We start from the raw sequence: 22,938 nt of genomic DNA, 5'->3' as shown, positions 1-22,938 counted from the left end.
ACTCTGCCTTCTATCCATCTTTTTAGAGTCTTATGTTGGCTTTATATTAACATAATCCAGGTTTTTTTTTGTTATACTCTGTAGGAAGAATAGGGAAAAATAATGTCTACTCCATCTTTCTGGGAATGGAAGTCTCTGTTTTTAAATAGCTTTCAACCAATTCTTTCTCAGCTCCATCTTTAACCCCATGCCCAGAGACCTAAATACAATCAATTCTTTGGGGTTATTTAGTGTATATCATGTTGTTTTTTGGCTTTCCCTAATACAAATTTAGAATTCAACTTTCTTAGCTCTACTGTCAGTTGCCACCTACTTATCTGTTCTATGCCTTTTAAGTTTTCTTGCCATTATCTCCTTTCCTCTCTCTTCTCCTTACATATGTTTCAAAAAATTCCTTTGCTATCATTTTGATGGAGAACTCTAGGGACAAAAAAAAAGATCCTACAAGTTTTCAGAGAGAAAAAAACATATACGTATTATCAAAGGATTGATGATATTGGCTTCTCAATCACCAACACTGGAAGCTTGAAAATGAACAGTATTTTTCTAATTCTGGCCATAAAAATCAAACCTAGAATCATGTTCCTAGTCAATTTTTCAAATAAATATGAAGATACTGTAAAGATATTTTCTTTTTTTTTAAGATTTTTAAAATTTATTTATTCATAGAGACAGAGAGAGAGAGAGGCAGAGACACAGGCAGAGGGAGAAGCAGGCTCCATGCAGAGAGCCCGACATGGGACTTGATCCAGGGTCTCCAGGATCATGCCCTAGGCTGCAGGCAGCACTAAACCGCTGCGCCACCAGGGCTGCCCTATAAAGATATTTTCAAGAACACAAGACTGCAATAGTTTTATCTTTTTTGTGTCCTTACCCATGAAGCTATTAGGAAAAGGTCCCTAGCCAAAACAATAGAATTAAGAATAAAGGAAGACAGGAATTCTGGCAAACAGGTTATTTGTACAAGAGAATAGCAAAAGGAATTCCTAACGTGATGATGGAGGGAGATCCCAAAAGGACAGCTATCCATCAGGCACAGAGATCACCAATCGACTGCGGATCAAAAGGGTGTAAGAGATAACCTCTTTAAGAAGACAAAGTTGATAGAGGTGTTTATGTTGTGAAGATTTACATAACCGAGGACAAACCTGTAAGAAAAATAAAAGAGGGATGCCTGGGTGGCTCAGCGGTTGAGCATCTGCCTTCAGCTCAGGGCGTGATCCTGGTTCTGGGGATTGAGTCCCACGTCGGGCTCCCTGTGAGGAGCCTGCTTCTCCCTCTAAGTCTCTGCCTCTCTCTCTGAGTCTCCCATGAATAAATAAAAAACAAACTAAAAGAAGTGAAAAAACAGGGTATTCAACTCTAGGAAAATGTTTTTAAATGTCCAGGAAAGGAAAATTAATCCTAATATACTGAACGGTTTATCTATATATGAAATGGATACTACATATCTATGAAGGTAAACAGAGCATATGTTAAAACCAAAATTATTATATAAGTATTTAGGGAGGTTGGAAGCATGTGGAAAATATGGGTATAAGGTAGAACATGGAATGGTACTGGTGGTGGTAGATAAAATACCTAAATCTCCATTTTCCATAGTGGGAGCCTACATATGAAACCTAAAACAGAGAAGTCAAGAAGTAGCAATATAAGCATGATTCTTGGAGACAGGGAATTAATATAATAATTAACTAAACTGGTTAAAATTGGCTGCACCTGGAAAATACAAGGCATGGCAGCAGGAGGTAGATAGAGGTTGGCTGACCACATCATTTTATAACAAACGTTGTAACTGTATTTGACTCTATAAATTATGTACATATTTAATTTTTATAAAACTAAGAAAACATTTAGCAATAAGTGGGTACACAAAAGGTAAGGAATTGAGACATTTAATATAAACTACAATTTTGAGGACTTTATAATGAAAGAAAGGAAAGAAACAGAGTAGGAGCTAAAGGGAAAAGAATGGTCCCAAGCAGTCTAAAATGTGAATTTAAATGCTTCCAATTTGTTCAGATAGCAAGTTACAGAACAGGCTTTAAAACCAAGGTTTCTAAAAAAATAAAATAAAATAAAATAAAATAAAATAAAATAAAATAAAATAATAAAATAAAATAAAATAAAACCAAGGTTTCTGAGGGTAGCTGGGTGGTACAATCAGTAAAGCGTCCAACTCTTAATTTCGGCTCAGGTCTTGATCTCAGGGTTGTGAGATTGAGCCCCAGACTGGGCTCCATGCTGGCAGTGAAGCCTCCTTAAGATTCTCTCTCTCCATCTCCCTCTGCCCCTAGCCCTAAAAATAAAAATAATAAAACCAAGGATTCTATAACTAAAGGTGGGCGTTTGCAGAAATAGCCACAATGCAAGATGTAAATGTTGAGAAAAGCTCAAAGTAACTATTTGTTCTTCAGAACTATGATATAATAAACCAGGTAAATAACCAGCTTCCAGAATCCATGGAGAGATCCCTTAAATGTTTCCAAACTAAAGATTCTCTAAACTAGGAACATACTTCAACCTAATAAAGGTTATATATGAAAAACCCATGGCTTATATCATCCTCAAAGGGGAAAAACTGAGAGCTTTCCCTTTAGGTCAGGAACAAGACACAGATGTTCACTCTCACCATTGTTGTTCAACACAGTACTGGTTGAACAGACTGGTTGAAGTCTTAGCCACAGCACTCAGACAACAAAAATAAAAGGCATTCAAATTGGCAAGGAAGAAGTAAAACTTTCACTGTTTGCAGATGGCATGATATTCTATATAGAAAACCCAAAGGCGGGATCCCTGGGTGGCGCAGCGGTTTGGCGCCTGCCTTTGGCCCAGGGCGCGATCCTGGAGACCGGGGATCGAATCCCACGTCGGGCTCCCGGTGCATGGAGCCTGCTTCTCCCTCTGCCTGTGTCTCTGCCTCTCTCTCTCTGTGACTATCATAAATAAATAAAAGAAATTAAAAAAAAAAAAAAAAAAAGAAAACCCAAAGGCCTTCACCAAAAAATTGACAGAACTGATACATGAATTCAGTAGAGTCACAGGATACAAAATCAACATACAGAAATCTGAAGCATTTCTTTATCAATAATGAAGCAGGAGAAAGAGAAAGTAAGGAACCAGGGATCCCTGGGTGGCGCAGCGGTTTGGCGCCTGCCTTTGGCCCAGGGCGCGATCCTGGAGACCCGGGATCGAATCCCACGTCAGGCTCCTGGTGCATGGAGCCTGCTTCTCTCTCTGCCTGTGTCTCTGCCTCTCTCTCTCTCTCTCTCTGTATGTGACTATCATAAAAAAAAAAAAAAAAAAAGAAACAAAAAAAGAGAAAGTAAGGAACCAGCCTCATTTACAATCACATCCAGAACAGTAAGATATCTAAGAATAAACCTAACCAAAGAGGCGAAAGACTTGCACTCTGAAAACTATAAAACATTGATGAAAGAAACTGAAGATGACACAAAGAAATGAGAAGACATGCCATGCTCATGGATTAGAAGAACAAATATTGTCAAAATGTCTATACTACCCAAAGTAATCTGCACATCCAATGCAATCCCTATCAAAATACCACCAACATTTTTCAGAGAGCTAGAATAAACAATCCTAAAAGCTGTATGGAACCACAGAAGACTCTGAGTGGCCAGAACAACTGTGAAGGAAAAAAAAAAAAAGCAAGCCTGGAGGCATCACAATTCTGGACTTCAAGTTATATTACAAAGCTGTAATGAACAAAATTATAAGGTACTAAAAAAAATTATAAGGTACTGGCACAAAAATAGACACACAGATTAATAGAACAGAACGGAAAACCCAGAAATAACCCCACAAGCATATGGTCAATTAATCTTTGACAAGGCAGGGAAGAATATCCAATGGAGAAAAGAGTCTCTTCAACAAATGGTACTGGGAGAACTGGGCAGCAACATGCAAAAGAATGAAACTGGACCACATTCTTACAGTATACACAAAAATAAATTCAAAATGGATTAAAGACCTAAATGTGAGACCTGAAACCATAAAAATCCTAGAAGAGAATACAGGCAGTATTCTCTTTGACATCGGCCATTGCAACTTCTTTCTAGATAGGTCTCCTGAGGCAAGGGAAACAGAAGCAAAAATAAACTATTGAGGCTTCATCAAGATAAAAAGCTTCTGCACAGTGAAGAAGGAAACAAGCAACATAAAAGGCAATCAACAGAATGGGAGAAGATATTTGCAAATGACATATTGGATAAAGGGCCAGTATCCAAAATATATAAAGAACTTAACCAACTCAACAGCCAGAAAACAATCCAATTTAAAAATGGGCTGAAGTGGGGCATCCTGGGTGGCTCAGTGGTTTAGCACCACCTTCAGCCCAGGGCGCGATCCTGGAGACTCAAGATTGAGTCCCATGTCATGCTCCCTGTGTGGAGCCTGCTTATCCCTCTGCCTGGGTCTCTGCCTGGGTCTCTGCCTCTCTCTCTCTCTCTCTCTCTCTCATGATCCTAGAGATCCAGGATGGAGTCCCATGTTGGGCTCCCTACATGGAGCCTGCTTCTCCCTCTGCCTGTGTCTCTGCCTCTCTCTCTCTCTCTCATGACTAATAAAATCTTTTTAAAAAGGGGGGTGGGTGGGCTGAAGACATGAATAGATGATATCCAGATGGCCAACAGAAAAGATGTGTCTTTTCATCAATATCACTGATCATCAGGGAAATGTAAATCAAAACTACAGTGAGATATCACCTGACACCTGTCAGAAGGGCTAAAATCAACAACACAAGAAATAACAGGTGTTAGTGAGGATATGGAGAAAGGGAAATCCTTGTGCACTGTTGGTAGGAATGCAAACTGGTGCAGCCTCTCTAGAAAACAGTATGGGGTTTCCTCAAAAAAGTTAAAAATAGAACTACTCTATGATCCAGCAATTGCTGGGTAATTTAGTAAATAATACTAAGTACCCAAAAGAATACAAAAATACTAATTCAAAGGGATACACGAACTCCGATGTTTACAGCAGCATTATCTATAATAGCCAAATTATAGAAATAGCCCAAGCATCCATCAATTGATGAATGGATAAAAATGATGTGGTATATATACACAATGACACATTGGCCATAAGAAAGAACAAAATCTTGCCATTTTGCAAGGACATGAATGAAGCTAGAGAGCACAATGCTAAGTAAAATAAGTTAGAGAAAGACACCATATGATTTCACTTATATTTGGAATTTAACAAACAAAACAAGCAAAGGAGGTGGGGGAAGATGGAGGGAGGCAAACTAAGAAACAGACTCTTAACTATAGAGAACAAATTGATGGGTTACTGAGGATAGGTAGCTGGGGGGGATGAGTTAAATAGGTGATGGGGATTAAAGAGTGCACTGTGGTGAGCATTGGGTACCGTATGGAGGTGTTGAATCACCATATTGTACATTTGAAACTAATATTACACTAAATGTTAACTAACTAGAATTTGAATAAAACTAAAAAAAAATAGATTCTCTAAGTTTATTGATAGTGACTAAACATGTTCTTTGTTTAAAAATGTTTAAAAATCAACCATAATCCTATCAACAGAATAGCCAACCACCATTAACCTTAACCTTTTTATCTTCCAGTTTTATTCCTATGTACTTATATAATTTACATAATTGGATCATACTGCATATCTAGTTCTATAATCTTTTATTAAATACATACACAATGAGCACTTTCTTTTTTTTTTAAGATTTATTTATTTATTTATTTATTTATTCAGAGAGAGCGAGAGAGAGGCAGAGACACAGGCAGAGGGAGAAGCAGGCTCCACGCAGGAAGCCCAACGTGGGACTCGATCCCGGGACTCCAGGATCACACCCTGGGCTTCAGGCGGCGCTAAACCGCTGTGCCACTGGGGCTGCCCCAATGAGCAATTTCTTAATCATGAAAAGTTTTTTTAACATAAGTTTTATAACTATATAATATTCTATTTTATGGATATATCATCATTTATTTGACCAGCATCTCATTATTAAAGCTATATGGTATTATCAATCTTTAATTTTATAAATATCACTGTGAACATTCAATATATAAATCTTTTTCTGCATTTCTGATTTCTGTAGAATAAATTTCTAGAAATTAAGTGAACTTTTCCATTTTCATTTATTATTCTGTGCAGGGGAGTCTATTTTTGTTATTTTTATTTTTTTCCAGCTTTATTGAGATAACTGACATAAAACGAGTGAACTACTTTAAAATTCCTAATGTATTTTGGCAAACTGCTTTCTACAGAGGTTATAAAAAAGTTTCCTTAATTTCTGGACCACTTTGTAACCAAGATTAAGGATATGCTAGATTTCGTTCCAATCAAATATTTCCAAATTTTTCTTTGTTATTGTTGTGAACCTGCAGCAGGCAGAATAATGGCCCTCAAAGATATTCATGCCTTTAGCCTTGGAACCTGTGAATATATTAATATTATTCGACACGGTAAAAGGAACTCTGCTGATGTGATTAAGGTTAAGGAGTTGAGATGGGAAGTTATCCTGAATTACCCAGTTGGGCCCATTCTAATCATGAATCTTAAAAGACATGTACTTTTCCAGCCTGCAAAGAACCAGACAGATAGTCTAAGAAAGACTTTGGGGCAGCCTGGGTGGCTCAGCAGTTTAGCCCCTGCCTTCGGCCCAGGGTGTGATCCTGGAGACCAAGGATCCAGTCCCATGTCAGGCTCCCTGCATAGAGCCTGCTTGTGTCTCTGCCTCTCTCTCTCTCTCTCTCTCTCTCTCTCTCTCTCTGTGTGTGTCTCTTGTGAACAATAAATAAAATCTTAAAAAGAAAGAAAAAAAAAAAGAAGAAAGAAAGAAAGACAGACTTTGAAGATGGAGGAAGGGGGCCAGAATGTAGAAAAGACAAGGAAAGAGATTTTCCCTTAGAGCCTCCAGAAGGGAATGCAGCCTTGTCTGCATCTTGATATTAGCTCACTGGGCCCATGTCAGATTTTTTTCTATAGAATTGTAAGATAATAAATTTTGTATTGCTTAAGCCACCAAACCTTATGGTAAATTCTTTCAACAGCAATAGAAAACTAATTGAGCACCTAAATAAAAAGAGAATGAGGTCCATAGAAACAAATTATTGTGACTTCAGAACAAGGAGCATCATATAGCAACTGCTGATACTTTAATCCAAGTAAGACTTAAGAAGCAGAGGCAGACAAAACAATGTCTGAATTGTGCAGTGCTACCTTCAGAGGTCCAAAGAGCTGGTTTGACTGCCACATAATTCAAAGAATTAGAATCTTCCAATATACTATTTTCCCTCTGTCCACCCCTTTTCTTCCTACCTTTCTAGTGTTTAAAGAACATTGGCAATCTCTAGAGGATTCTAAAGCAATCTAATTATCTGTAATCTTGTTATTTTAGGAGTAAGAAAGAGCAAATAATCAATATGTTGCATATTAAATCTTAGAACTTGGTAGAATTTCTAGATAATCTAATCCAGTGAGTTTTCACACAACTTTAAGGATCTTTAAATGTTTTATGGAGTATAGGGGCTATCATGAGGTATTGGGAGAAAACCCATTCCCTTCATTTCAGTCAGAAATATCCTCCCTTAACGTATTATATCTGTCAGGCTTCCACATAAAACTTGACTAAACCGCCCCCCCCAAATGTTAAAGATACCCACATAGTACACCTCCTCTTACATGAAAAAAGGTCCAGAGAAGTTATGAAAGTTCCAGGGAAAGGCTACTCAAAACCTGAAATTGAGCAAACCTCAAAGAAACACTAAACACAGAATATTATTGAAAAACTAATCTCAAGTCTCTATTATATTTTTTGTATAGTCTCTATGATCAAAAATAAGCCAATTTTTATCTGTAAAAATACCACTAACTTACTTTTCCACGGAAATGGAACTGAATTGTTTTCAGGTAGTGTGCAATGTAATGAACTTCAAATTTTTCTCGTGACCAAAACAATAGATTTGAGATATCTGTGGCAGGGATACCATTTGTGATTATAGATATTAATGTCTACACAAGGATAATTAATCTTTAAGGGAATCAAATTTATGACATTATATATGCCACATTTAACCTATAGACCTAAAAAAGTAAAATGTTATAGGATGAATGCTTGAAAGTTGATGTATTATACTAAAAGGATACTTTTCATGGAAAGAAAATAATAGTTTTCTTCTTTTTTTTTTTAAGATTTTATTTATTTATTCATGAGACGGAGAGGCAGAGGAATAAGCAGGCTCCCCATAGAGCAGGAGCCTGATGTGGGACTCAACCCAGGACCCCAGGATCATGACCTGAGCCAAAGACAAACACTTAGTTGCTTAGCCACCCAGGCACCCACCAATCAATAGTTTTCTGATCCACTTTTTCTGTCTTAATCTAACTAAACCTGTAATTTATCTTCACAGATAAATGAAGATTAAAGTGATAGAAAAAGAAGCCCCAAGTCTGTTAAAGCTTAAGTTACTAATTTTAAAGAAATGTACTTCTGTTATTTGAGCAATTAAAATTAAACTAATAAATACTGTCTGATACACTAGATTCCATTTAATAATTAACTGTGCACAGGTAAATGGATGCTAATATCCCCCCTTCTTTTTACACTATTAATTTGCTTAGAAACTTAAAATAAAAAAAAAAAAGAAACTTAAAATAGACATAACCTTTTGTCAATCAATCTCCGTTTAAGAGTCAAAGCCCCAAATCAGTAATGCCATATTTTAGTGTTAAAAAGAACTGGTAATTTCACTCAAAAGAACAAAGATCAGGTAAAAATTATTTACCTCAACCAGTATAGCAACAAAAGGGATAGAAGCTTCTTCATATTTCACAAAGAATAACTCAGGGTTAGTCTTCCAGACTCCAAGCCATCTGTCTTTCAACTTTAATTTTTCTGATAGATATTTACTCATAGCCTCATCAGCATCTTCTGCCTAGCAAAAGAAAAAATATAGGTAAGTTGTATAAAATTATATACTTTTATAAATTGAATCTATGTTTGCTGGAAAATATCATAAACATTAAAAACTTAAAAGAGATCCATACACTCAATAGAGTAATTCAGTGCTAAGACATGTACTTATTTATATTTAAGTAATTTGTTTTATTAATCCACTGAGGAGAAAGAACTGTAATTATACATCAAAAAATAGTAATTATCATATTTAAAAACAGCAATTATTTTTTCTGAACTTTAAAGATACAATAACTATTTAAAACAGTACATAAAAAAATAAAAAAAATAAAACACTACATAAAAATTTAAAATAGCACTTCATTGTATAAAACAAATGAGCATGCTAAGCATTCAACAAATACTGCCCATTTGATTTTTAAAATTTAAAGCCAGCTACCTCAAGGATAATAATGTAAGCTATTGTGAAACACAGTCCTTAAGAGCCTGTCTGATTAATGGCACAAAAATTTACATAAACGTTTTTCAGTTGCGTTTTGGAGACTTCATCTCCTCCAACTCTCAGTATCAGATATAAGTTGGCCATTGATACTGTCCTAGTTTTATGGTAACTGTGTTCTTAAAAAATTTTTCATCCAATTATAAAATACAGTTCACCTGCAGAAAATGTAAGGAAATGCACAAAATGTAAGGAAAACCAAAACCACTTCTGATCCTGACAGCCAAAATAACCATTGTTGCTACTTCCTTCCAGTCACTTTTCTATGTATGTATTCATCCATACATATAAATCATATTTGGTTTTGTCTCCTGGGGCATTTTTTTTTAACCTTAAAGGATAAGCATAACTAACGTTCTTGAAAACCTCATTTTTACTCTGCCTGGGTCTCTCCACTATATGCCACCACCACACATTCTTTACTATCCCCACAGTCAGAAATTTAGTTTCTAATTTTTTTTTAAGATTTGATTTATTTATTTATTTATTCAGGAGACACAGAGAGGCAGGGGCATAGGCAGGGAGAGAAGCAGGCTCCTCACAAGGAGCCCCATGCGGGACTCCACTCCCGACGGGGATCACGCCCTGAGCCGAAGGCAGACCCTCAACCACTGAGCCACTCAGGAGTCTAATTTTTAATTCTTTTTTTTTTTTTTTTTTTTTTTTAAAAGGTTGGAGACAGTTGTTTTATTTTTTTTTAATTTTTATTTATTTATGATAGTCACACACAGAGAGAGAGAAAGAGAGGCAGAGACACAGGCAGAGGGAGAAGCAGGCTCCATGCACCGGGAGCCCGACGTGGGATTCGATCCCGGGTCTCCAGGATTGCGCCCTGGGCCAAAGGCAGGCGCCAATCCGCCGCGCCACCCAGGGATCCCCTAATTTTTAATTCTAACAAATATCATTGCAACCAATATCTTTATACACATATTCTTCCACTATAATTTTTTAAAAAATAGGCTAGAAACATCTGGTATTTGCTCTACAGAGTGTTACAAGGTACGTTATCTTGTATACGAAACAGGATTCCACAGCCATCCCGTGTAGACCTGTGCAGTACTGTCAGGTCAAAGTCACCGCTAAGTCATCGCATCCTTATGTGTGGGCATACATCGTTAAATGAGAAAACTAAGATGCAAACCTGGGCACTGGTGAGGCCTATGGATCCAGGAGGCAACCCTGGGCACTGATAAGGCCTATCGATGCAAGGGCAAGCCTGGGCACTGATAAGGCCTATGGATCCAAGAGGCAACCCTGGGCACTGATGAGGCCTATGGATCCAGGAGGCAACCCTGGGCACTGATGAGGCCTATGGATCCAAGAGGCAACCCTGGGCACTGATAAGGCCTATGGATCCAAGAGGCAACCCTGGGCACTGATGAGGCCTATGGATCCAGGAGGCAACCCTGGGCACTGATAAGGCCTATCGATGCAAGGGCAAGCCTGGGCACTGATGAGGCCTATGGATCCAGGAGGCAACCCTGGGCACTGATGAGGCCTATGGATCCAGGAGGCAACCCTGGGCACTGATGAGGCCTATGGATCCAGGAGGCAACCCTGGGCACTGATGAGGCCTATGGATCCAGGAGGCAACCCTGGGCACTGATGAGGCCTATGGATCCAGGAGGCAACCCTGGGCACTGATGAGGCCTATGGATCCAAGAGGCAACCCTGGGCACTGATGAGGCCTATGGATCCAGGAGGCAACCCTGGGCACTGATGAGGCCTATGGATCCAAGAGGCAACCCTGGGCACTGATGAGGCCTATGGATCCAGGAGGCAACCCTGGGCACTGATGAGGCCTATGGATCCAAGAGGCAACCCTGGGCACTGATGAGGCCTATGGATCCAGGAGGCAACCCTGGGCACTGATGAGGCCTATGGATCCAAGAGGCAACCCTGGGCACTGATGAGGCCTATGGATCCAGGAGGCAACCCTGGGCACTGATGAGGCCTATGGATCCAGGAGGCAACCCTGGGCACTGATGAGGCCTATGGATCCAGGAGGCAACCCTGGGCACTGATAACTGATCCATCACCGATCAGATTGTCACCCCTTGGAAGCTGCCAAAAGCGCGGCAACCGCTCCAGCAGGGCTGCCACAAGGCAACGGTAACCCTCACCTTGCAGCCCTGCAGCACCTGGTCGCAGTACAGCACCACCTTCTCGTCGCGCCACATCCCCCTCATGGGGGACACGCAGACCGGGGGCAGCGGCTGCGCCTCCTCTTCCTCCTCCTGGGGCACCGACAGAGGCGGCTCCTCCGCCTCCGCCGCCTCCGCCGCCTGCTCCTCCTCCTCCTCCTCCGCCCCCGCGGCCCCCGCGGCCCCCGCGGCCCGGCCCTCGGCCTGAGAGGCGGGCGGGAGCTGCAGCCGCCGCCGCGCCGCCTCCCGGCCCGCCTTCCCCTTCCCGGGCCGCGGGGACGCCACCACCGACCGCGCCGGGGCCGCGGCGCCCCTCAGGGTCCCGACCGCCAGCGAGTCCCCGGGGGGCGCGGAGAGTCCCTGGGCGCCCCGCCTGCCGGGCCTGCCGGTTCCGACCGACTCCTCCGGCTCGGGAGGCCGCGCCGCCGACGCCATCTCCCCGCCCGCGAGGCCCCGCTGCGGCCGTTAGGCGCGGAGCCCGCGGAGCCCGCCACGTGCAGGGAGGGCCTCGAGGGCTGCGGGCCGGGGACGGGGGCGGGGGGCGGCAGCCCGCGAGGGGCGGGGGGCGAGGGGTGAGGGGGTGGAGGGCGCTGGGGGGCGAGGGATGGAGGGCGCTGGGGGGCGATGGGGTGGAGGGCGCTGGGGGGCGAGGGGGTGGAGGGCGCTGGGGGGCGAGGGGGTGGAGGGCGCTGGGGGGCGAGGGATGGAGGGCGCTGGGGGGCGAGGGGGTGGGGGCGCTGGGGGGCGAGGGGGTGGAGGGCGCTGGGGGGCGAGGGGGTGGGGGCGCTGGGGGGCGAGGGGGTGGAGGGCGCTGGGGGGCGAGGGATGGAGGGCGCTGGGGGGCGAGGGGGTGGGGGCGCTGGGGGGCGAGGGGGTGGGGGCGCTGGGGGACGAGGGGGTGGAGGGCGCTGGGGGACAAGGGATGGAGGGCGCTGGGGGGCGAGGGGGTGGGGGCGCTGGGGGGCGAGGGGATGGAGGGCGCTGGGGGGCGAGGGGGTGGGGGCGCTGGGGGACGAGGGGGTGGAGGGCGCTGGGGGACAAGGGATGGAGGGCGCTGGGGGGCGAGGGGGTGGGGGCGCTGGGGGGCGAGGGGGTGGGGGCGCTTGGGGACGAGGGGGTGGGGCGCTGGGGGGCGAGGGGATGGAGGGCGCTGGGGGACGAGGGGGTGGAGGGCGCTGGGGGCGAGGGGGTGGGGGCGCTGGGGGGCGAGGGGGTGGATGGCGCTGGGGGACGAGGGGGTGGAGGGCGCTGGGGGGCGAGGGATGGAGGGCGCTGGGGGGCGAGGGGATGGAGGGCGCTGGGGGGCGAGGGATGGAGGGCGCTGGGGGGCGAGGGGGTGGGGGCGCTGGGGGGCGAGGGGGTGGAGGGCGCTGGGGGGCGAGGGGATGGAGGGCGCTGGGGGGCGAGGGGATGGAGGGCGCTGGGGGGCGAGGGATGGAGGGCGCTGGGGGGCGAGGGGGTGGGGGCGCTGGGGGGCGAGGGGGTGGAGGGCGCTGGGGGGCGAGGGGATGGAGGGCGCTGGGGGTGAGGGGGTGGGGGCGCTGGGGGGCGAGGGGATGGAGGGCGCTGGGGGGCGAGGGGGTGGAGGGCGCTGGGGGACGAGGGGGTGGGGCGCTGGGGGGCGAGGGGATGGAGGGCGCTGGGGGACGAGGGGGTGGAGGGCGCTGGGGGCGAGGGGGTGGGGGCGCTGGGGGGCGAGGGGGTGGATGGCGCTGGGGGACGAGGGGGTGGAGGGCGCTGGGGGGCGAGGGATGGAGGGCGCTGGGGGGCGAGGGGATGGAGGGCGCTGGGGGGCGAGGGATGGAGGGCGCTGGGGGGCGAGGGGGTGGGGGCGCTGGGGGGCGAGGGGGTGGAGGGCGCTGGGGGGCGAGGGGATGGAGGGCGCTGGGGGGCGAGGGGATGGAGGGCGCTGGGGGGCGAGGGATGGAGGGCGCTGGGGGGCGAGGGGGTGGGGGCGCTGGGGGGCGAGGGGGTGGAGGGCGCTGGGGGGCGAGGGGATGGAGGGCGCTGGGGGTGAGGGGGTGGGGGCGCTGGGGGGCGAGGGGATGGAGGGCGCTGGGGGGCGAGGGGGTGGAGGGCGCTGGGGGACGAGGGGGTGGGGCGCTGGGGGGCGAGGGGATGGAGGGCGCTGGGGGACGAGGGGGTGGAGGGCGCTGGGGGCGAGGGGGTGGGGGCGCTGGGGGGCGAGGGGGTGGATGGCGCTGGGGGACGAGGGGGTGGAGGGCGCTGGGGGGCGAGGGATGGAGGGCGCTGGGGGGCGAGGGGATGGAGGGCGCTGGGGGGCGAGGGATGGAGGGCGCTGGGGGGCGAGGGGGTGGGGGCGCTGGGGGGCGAGGGGGTGGAGGGCGCTGGGGGGCGAGGGGATGGAGGGCGCTGGGGGGCGAGGGGATGGAGGGCGCTGGGGGGCGAGGGATGGAGGGCGCTGGGGGGCGAGGGGGTGGGGGCGCTGGGGGGCGAGGGGGTGGAGGGCGCTGGGGGGCGAGGGGATGGAGGGCGCTGGGGGTGAGGGGGTGGGGGCGCTGGGGGGCGAGGGGATGGAGGGCGCTGGGGGGCGAGGGGGTGGAGGGCGCTGGGGGGCGAGGGGGTGGGGGCGCTGGGGGAGCGAGGGGATGGAGGGCGAGGGGTGGGGGCGCTGGGGGACGAGGGGCTGGGGGCGCTGGGGGACGAGGGGGTGGAGGGCGCTGGGGGTGAGGGGGTGGGGGCGCTGGGGGACGAGGGGATGGAGGGCGCTGGGGGACGAGGGGGTGGAGGGCGCTGGGGGTGAGGGGGTGGGGGCGCTGGGGGAGCGAGGGGATGGAGGGCGCTGGGGGCGAGGTGGTGGGGGCGCTGGGGGACGAGGGGATGGAGGGCGCTGGGGGCGAGGTGGTGGGGGCGCTGGGGGACGAGGGGATGGAGGGCGCTGGGGGTGAGGTGGTGGGGGCGCTGGGGGACGAGGGGATGGAGGGCGCTGGGGGTGAGGGGGTGGGGGCGCTGGGGGAGCGAGGGGATGGAGGGCGCTGGGGGGCGAGGGGGTGGAGGGCGCTGGGGGACGAGGGGGTGGGGGCGCTGGGGGACGAGGGGATGGAGGGCGCGGGGTGGGGGCGCGGGGCGGGGGAGTGTGGCGCTCAGGGCTGCGCACCCACTAGGTGGCGCGCACGGGCAGGGCCCCGCCAGAACGCCCCGCCGCTGCCCTCGGCACCCCCTGGAGACAATTCTGCCCCGGGGCCCCGCGGTCCTCAGGGGGCTTGTGAGGCACCCTCAGGTGGCCGTGCCGCACTCCTGCACCCCCGGACGCCATCTGAGAGAACCTTGGGTTGACCCTGGAGCTGGCGGCTGGCACCCTCTGCCCCCGACGAGGGACCCCCAGGAACAAATGCGGCCACCTAGATTTCCCCCAGCCTATCCACACGGCTCCCGATATAAAACCACCTTTCCATTTTGAACACGCCACTTTGTGCCAAAAACGGTAGGTGAGTCTACATTCAGGTCCCTGTTGTGCTGCTCAAAATTCCCCTTAAAGACTCTTCTTTATGTAACTCCTCAGCTGGACTCCGATTTCCAGCTGGGCGGACTGTGTGCAAACTCCGAATTCCCTCACAATAGAGGTCGGCTCAAGATAATACATTTTGGAGAAGGAGTGAGCCCCCCGGTTTCTGTTGGATGACTATTAAGTGTGCGTGGAGCCAGTTGGAACGAATTCTGTTTACACCCTCGCTGTGACAGTGCTACGTGGGAGCCAACAGCGGCCACAGAGAGCAGCGCTGGGAAAACACCTGCCTTCCTTCACGCTCCTCTGGAAGGACACTGTGTTACATTTTGAGTTTATTTTGGGGAAAATATTAGTCCTCATTTCAATGTCAGGGAATAATTACGACATTTATCACGTTTTGACCCTAAGTTTATGCCTTTGGTCAGGAGTCCTGGATTTTGTTTAAAATGGTACTAGCCACAGATTTCACTCACCGAAAGTAAAATCTATTTAGTCTAGCATTTCTTCAAAAAGTTGTGTGTGTTTTTTTAAATACAGTCTGGGGTTTTTTTCATTCTTAGATACAGAATTAACAGAGACCATTTGTCCTAGTTGAAAGTTTACAAACAACAGCCTCTTTCCCAAACAAAAACAAAAACAGGTAGGAACCTGGTATGTGCTAGGCAATGCACAGATGCTAAAGTTCTAGAAATAAGAATAATTCTTATTCTCATAGTCTTGGTGAAGACTGCAGATAGGTCGATAGATGATTGTGTTTGGTAGAAACCCTGATTTAATATTTATATATTGCAAGCGTATACATGTACTTTAATCCTGTTATGGGGAAAAAGAGACCTTTCTTGCCAGAAGTGGTACATAAGCTGAGTCTGGATTATGAAAGCAATATCTGTGCTGTTTTGAAACAGAAGAAAATTTAAAACAATTGTACTTCCAATGCTTGGCAATAAGCATTTTGGATTCAGAAATGCTGTTTCTAAATCCTGTTAGATTTTGGAGCATTTTCTTTCGATGTTTTTTCCTATCACATTATTCATAGTTTATATCATATTAACTTTTTAGTGTAGTCTTTTATTTAGGATAAATGTTTTCATATTACAAATTATTTAAATGTTATTTTCAATAGCTGCATACAATTTCTTTGTATGGATATAATTTCCATAAACCCATACTTTCAGATGTTTGGGTTACATTAGTTTTTATGATAATATGCCATTTTTATATATTTGTGCATAAGTTTTGCCTATATTTTGTATCCCCCACCCTCATCCCCAGCAAAAAGTGGGATTCTTAAGTCAGGATGTGTAAACATTTTCAGGCTGCTAGTATTGCCAAGTTGTTTCCCAAAAAGGATGTTCATGAGTTTCTACTTCCATTAGCAGATATAATTTCCAGATGGGCTGTGTTATGAAATAGAAGTAGACTATAGGCACCTAAGGCTGGGATAGGGTAGGAGATGGAGTAGGATAAACATTCCAGGCAGAGAGAGTCATTAGTGATTTTACAGAAGGGTAAAATAACTTGGTCTAGGTAGCTTGTTATGACTGAAAAAAGAAGGAGCAAACTGGGACAAAACCTCAGGTTGGAGAGACATACAAAAGCTGCCTCACGGAGGGTCACATATGTTATGTAAATGAGTTGAATTCTAACCCTATTGAGAAATGCTTCCTTACCCAACTTTTTTTTTTTTTTTTTTTTTTTTTTCTTACCCAACTTTATATTCTACTCTCTGATCTAACACCCTCAGTACCGATTCCCGCAGAAACTTTCCCAGGTCATGCCAGTACATGTTGGCCAGTCCTCATGCTCTCTTAGGGGACCCAGTGCATCTCTGGCTGGGTTATGTTGTCTCTTAACGCTATTTATTGGATTGGTGGCCAGGAGGGGATGCGGGTAGATCTTCAGGGGTGTTGCCTGTAGTCTTCCAAGGCAGAAACCTATGTATCATCTGTAAGCATGGGGGACTCTAGCCTTTAATGCAGAGTAGTGAGCTCAGGGGGCTCAGGGGATTCTGGGGGTTCAGTATCTCCCAGTGCATCAAACAGGATGTCTTCATACCAGATCTCAGGATCTCTCCTTCCCAATCAGAGCCTGACTGGTTTAGTAATCCTGCGCCTGAGAACTCAATCTTCTCTGGAACTCCCTTACTTTTTTTTTTTTTTTTTTTTTTTTAAGATTTTATTTATTTGAGACAGAGAGAAAGAGAGCACGCACAAGTGGTGGGAGGGGAGAAGGAGAGAGAATCTCAAGTAGACTCCTTGCTGAGCATGGAGCCCAATGTGGGGCTCAATCCCAGGACCCTGAGATCTGACTTGGGCTGAAGGCAGACACTTAACTGACTGAGCCACCCTGGCACCCCTAGAACTCCATTACTCTTATAAAAAACCTGGAGCTCAAGTTTTTTCTGCCCTTCAGCTGGAAACAAATCTCTTTATGTGCTGCAATGGAGGCCTCCTGGCTTTGACACTTCACCTTAAATTGGTTACCTCAAAAAAAAAAAAAAAAAATTGGTTACCTCAGTATGTCTTTGTCTTGTGCCAGTAAATACATAATGCTCAGAAAGACACAATTGATTCCATGGGCCTTATAATTACTATGTCCACCAAACTTCTCAAACTCCTGACATTGCACCACCAGTGCATTCTCTTCCCTTTCACCCACAGTGGAAGTTTTGACAATTGCACCGGCATAGCCTGCTGGGAACTATTAGGATTCCACTCACCACCAATGACAGCGTCCTCATTGATAGCTGGCTAGAAGATGATTCGGCTCCAACATGTCATTTTATGATCTGCTTCCATACCATTTGTCTTAGGTTGGGTCTCCTGGGAAATAGGACCTGAGGCAATGATTTGCATAAAGAGAATTTTGTGGGGGAGGTGCTTTTGGGAACATCATCTATAAGGGAATGAGGGAATCAGGAGTGGGCAAAGAGAACTACAGAACTGTGATGTGTTTATAGCAGAGTTCTCAGCCATTCCTACTGGAAGCTCTGGACTAGGGTGGCCCTTTAGAGTTATGGCAAGAGGTGGGCCTTTATACATCCATGCATCCTCCAGTTATTGGAAGTGAATTGCCCACAGAGAGAGGCCTTACCTTGACGTGGCAACTCCTTTTGTAAGAGACTGCCAGACTGTCTTCCAAAGTGCCTGTACCAGTTTGCGTTTCCCCCAGCAAAGAATGAGTGTTCCTGTTGCTTTATATCCTCACGAGCATTTGGTGGTGTTGGTGTTCTGGACATTCTAATCAATGTGTAGTAGCAGCAGCACATTTTGGCTGAGAGTGACTCCCACAGAGGGATTTAAATGTGAGTTTTCAGCAGCCAACACTCCCAGCATCCAGGAGAATGAATGTCCTGGTTCCAAAAAAAGGATTAAGGCAGGAAACCATAGTATCCACTACACACAGTTCTCAGACTGCCATTTAAGCTAGAACAGAACTCTACCAAAGTGGACTTGTTGCTGACTCACCAGAGCCCTTGGCCTAGAACACAGTGTGAGTCTAGCATTTGAGATTATTGTCTAGAAGTCCATCGGTGTTAGGCCTGGGTGTTGATGGGAAACCATACAAAGTGTTAACCACCTCTCCCCAAGGCTGGAACTCAAGGGACTTGAGAAATGGAGCTAGGCAGAGAACTTGAGAAGTTTCTGAGTGTTGTCGTAGCTGATCTCACAAGGCTCCTGTCTTTGAGCCTTCTTCTCCAGCACTTTCTCTCCATTCATTTCTTTGGTGAAGTCATGTTGTAAAATGAAAGGTCAAGAGCATGGACTCTGGCCAGACTGCCTGGGCTCTATGGCTTGACTATGACGTAAATGTCTCCCCCTCCTTAAGGTCTTTTCCTTGCCAGTAAAATGGGACTTAAATAACAGTTTGTGGTAAGGAGTTTCTGGGCCCTCGGTATTTTGCTGTTTAAGTAGTGCCTGAGGCACACCCCATCAGTGTTAAATCAGCTTCTGCTAGCTCACAGCAGTTAAAACAATTCTTGCATTTGATTAGTGATTCTAATTAGCAAGTCCTGGGTGTTAAATGAGGCCAGCTCTGTTCTGTTTCTTGGGGTGGAAAAACTCATCTTCCCTCTTTTTCCTTTGGAGGCTTTTCCTTGAATTGGCTCTTCCTTCCCTTTGAAGCGGTAAAATACTTGAGGTTGATTGTTGAGCAGGGCCCCAGGCAGAGGGCAGGCTGCTGCCTGGCAGTGTGGGCACTAGGAGGACTCAGGCCTGCCTCAGTGGTACACGAGAGTCTGTGGTTCCTGCATACACGGGCTAGTTTCCACATTGGGTTTTGTGGCCAAAACCTGATGGCCTTGTCTTATCTCTCACAAAGACCTTGAAGAGGATGCCTGGCTATTGCAGAATTGAACTTGAGAAATCTGATGTCCTGGGTATCTTTATCTCTTGTTTCCGGGGATACAATGACCAGTAACCATTGTCCTCCCTTGCTCATGCTGTTTTCTTCACCTAAAATGTCTTTCTTGCTTGTCTCTGTCAACATTCTCCTGGGCCAGATTCCAATATACATCCCTCATCAGAACTAACCTTTTTCTCCCCTGTGTTCTCAGAGTACTTCCTGCACAGTATTATAAACACTGAAAACACTTCATGTGTAGGGACAGATATATTTTAACCCCAGTACTTAGCACAGTCCTTGGCACATAACTAGTAACTTGTATCACTATAGGAGTGTAATAAATATTTTTTTCCACTTTCTAACTTGAAATGTGTATCTGTTCTCCTTGTCCCCTAGGATGCTCCTTCCTTGATGCTCACCCAGGATCAGGTCTACTCATTTTTATGTCCATTGCAGAACTTATTTTAGCATGTGGGTTAAATTCTGCAAATTATGGGATCCCTGGGTGGTGCAGCGGTTTGGCACCTGCCTTTGGCCCAGGGCGTGATCCTGGAGACCCGGGATCGAATCCCACGTCGGGCTCCCGGTGCATGGAGCCTGCTTCTCCCTCTGCCTCTCTCTCTCTCTCTCTCTCTCTCTCTCTGTGACTATCATAAATAAATAAAAATTTTTTTAAAAATTCTGCAAATTAATGTGAATATGCACAGGCTTTTATTCTCCTCAGGTGGGGCTATCTGGGGAGCTCTAAGTTAAATCCAGAGGCTGTCTCCAATACACACATGATTTAAATTACAACAGCTTATTTAAAAATTAGAACTCATTATTGTCTATCTGAAAAATATTTCTGATTAAAACTTCTTTTCTTCCTAGGTCACTGTGAAGCAGAAAGTAGGCTTATAAACTCAGTCTTCCAATCCCTGAACATTAATTAAGTCGTTGGGATTTTTTTTTTCTCCTCTTTTGCTCTTAGAGGGAAAGAGCAAAGCACTGATGAGTAACAACACCTGGCCATAGACAAAGCAAGAATAGATAAGACTCGGGGCGCCTGGGTGGCTCAGCCAGTTAAGCGTCTGCCTTCAGCTCAAGTCAAGATCTCAGGGTCCTGGGATGGAGCTCTGCTTCAGGCTTCCTGCCCAGCAAGGAGTCGGCCTCTCCCTTTGCCCCGCCCCCTGCTCCTGTGCTTGCTCAGCCTCTTTCTCTCTCTTCTCTCTCAAATGGATAAATAAAATCTAAAAAAAAAAAAAAAAAAAGAATAAGTAAGAGTCACTGACATTTCAGAGATCCACCCAGACTCAGTTTCCTTGAGCTTTCATTATTTTCTGGAGTAGGGACTTTGGGTCAGGAGTAGACACGTCTATTCAATAAAAGTACAGAGATTGAAATAGGGGCTGGAGCGTAATAAAACCAGCTCTGGGACTGGGCAGATGTACGGGAGAGACACCAGGAGGATTCACCTTCCTTTTCTCCTAGTGATGACTAACCTAAATTTAGGGGAAGAGTTGGGAATTAAGAGGACCTGAGGGACTTCATTTAGCAAAGAGAAAAGAGGAGAACAGTTTTTCACTTGATAGATATGAGTCATCCACCTACTTTGTGCTGGCATGGTGTTAGGTGCTGGGGATGTAACAAAATATACCAAAATCTCTGAGCTTGCTTTCTGGATAGGGAGATAGACAATAAACATTTTTAAAGTAGAATTCCCAAGAGAAACAAAAAACACATCCACAGGAAAACTTGCACAAGAATGTTCAGAGCATTATGATAGGTAAAAAATGAAAAGAACTCAAACATCCATCAGTCGATAAACAGAAAAAGGAAATGTGGTATAATCCACACAATGGATATTATTTGGCTATTAAAAGAATGACATACTGGGGCACCTGGGTGGCTCAGTGGTTGAGTGCCTGCCTTTGGCTCAGGGTGTGATCCCAGGATCCGGGATCGAGTCCAAAGTTGGGCTCCCTGCATGGAGCCTGCTTCTCCCTCTGCCTGTGTCTCTGCCTCTCTCTCTCTCTCTGTCTCTCATGAATAAATGAATAAAATCTTTAAAAAAAAACACACAAAGAAATAATGTACTGATACCACAACATGGAAGAACCTTGAAAACATGCTAAGCGAATGATGTCAGTCATGAAAGCCCACAGAACATATTGATTCCATTCATATGAAATATCCTGAATAGGCAAATCTATAAAGACAGGAAGCAGATTAGTGATTGCCTAGGATTAGAGGCAGTAGGATGGTTTGAGGGGTAAGAAGTCCTGCTAAATGCTACTGAGTCCCCGAGTTTTTTTAGGGGTGATGAGACCCTACTATAATTGATTGTAATGAAGGTTGCACAACTTTGAGAATCACCAAAAGTCATTTAGTTATAGGTGTTACATGGGTGAATTGTATGGTATGTGAATTAAAGACAATTTGAGAAAGTAAAATTTAGGGGTACCTGGGTGGCTCAGTCAGTGAAGTGACTGACTCTAGATTTTGGCTCAGGTCATGATCTCAAGGTTGTGATATTGAGTCCCACATCAGTCTCTGTGTTCAGTGGGGAGTCTGCTTGGGATTCTTTCCCCCTCTCTCTCTGCCCATGGTACTCATGGGCGTGCACACCCGTGCTCTCTCTAAAATACATAACTAACTAACTAACTAACTAACTAAATAAATAAATATTTAAAAAAGAAAAAAGAAAAGAAAAATTAAAATGTATACTGGTAAGTGTTATGAGAATGATAAAAATATGACAGGAAGTAGAGATGGGGGATTTTTTGGAGGGTAGGGCTGGCGATACAGATTTTACGTGGGGTGGGGGTAGTCTTACCCATAGAGGACATTTGAATGAGTAAAGATCTAAAGGGAGTCAAGAGGAAAATCTTGGATTTTGACAGTGCAAGGGAAAGAAACTTTTTCCTATCATCCAGTTATTTCCAGAGGACAATTCAGATAAAAGGAACACAGGTAAATAAGGAACAACTGCAGTTTTAGAAAGCATATTATTTTCACATTTCCTTACATGATAAGCATTTAAGTAAGGCTCACATTGGTCAGAAAGCACTAAATGAGTACATCTGGGGGTTTAGGAATTTTAGAAGTTTTGTATGGTGGAGATTGGTTTCTATGGTTTTGGGTAGGATTCTGTGTAATGCTGCTGTATTTGTTTCTCCACTTGGTTTTCTCAATTGAATAAATAAGTAAATAAGTATACGTATTACTTATAAGTAATAAGTCAGCAATTTATTGCTGAGAACTTTAATTCTTCCTCTCTTAGAACACACATTTTTCCCTCCTCCTTGACTCTTTGACCTTAACTTTGTCAGCAAATACTCTGGTGGGACCAGACAGGAGCAGGCTCTCTTGGAAGCTTGTAACTCCTCATTTTTGCCAGAGGAGGGCACTGGAGAGCTTTGGGGCCGTGTAAGGGTTCCAATCCAAAGAGCCAGGTGAAGCCTGAAGCCTTAGGCCCAGGCTGCTCCCGTCCTGACTCAGGATCACACCATCACACCACACACCACCTTGCTAGGGGACAAGCTCAGACACATCTCTCTCTGGTCTAACACTTCTTTAACCACAAACGTGACAT

At 46.1% G+C, this 22,938-nt stretch overlaps 1 protein-coding gene across 1 annotated transcript in view; it reads right to left on the bottom strand.

Annotated features, from left to right (window-relative positions):
• SHCBP1L (SHC binding and spindle associated 1 like) overlaps window positions 1-12,001 on the bottom strand; it is a 42,406-nt gene extending 30,405 nt beyond the window's left edge. The window contains exons 1-2 of the mRNA XM_077901997.1: window positions 11,531-12,001; window positions 8,778-8,927 (exon numbers count right to left, since the gene is read on the bottom strand). Coding sequence (XP_077758123.1) covers window positions 8,778-8,927; window positions 11,531-11,986 — 606 coding nt within the window. The 5' untranslated portion in view covers window positions 11,987-12,001. The remainder of the gene's footprint in view (window positions 1-8,777; window positions 8,928-11,530) is intronic.
• Between the last annotated feature and the right edge of the window lie 10,937 nt (window positions 12,002-22,938).

The sequence above is a fragment of the Canis aureus genome, chromosome 6, assembly GCF_053574225.1.
Source record: "Canis aureus isolate CA01 chromosome 6, VMU_Caureus_v.1.0, whole genome shotgun sequence".
Classification (NCBI taxonomy): Eukaryota; Metazoa; Chordata; class Mammalia; order Carnivora; family Canidae; genus Canis; species Canis aureus.
Note: the sequence above shows the minus strand (reverse complement) of the source record. Positions and strands in the feature narration are given on the sequence as shown.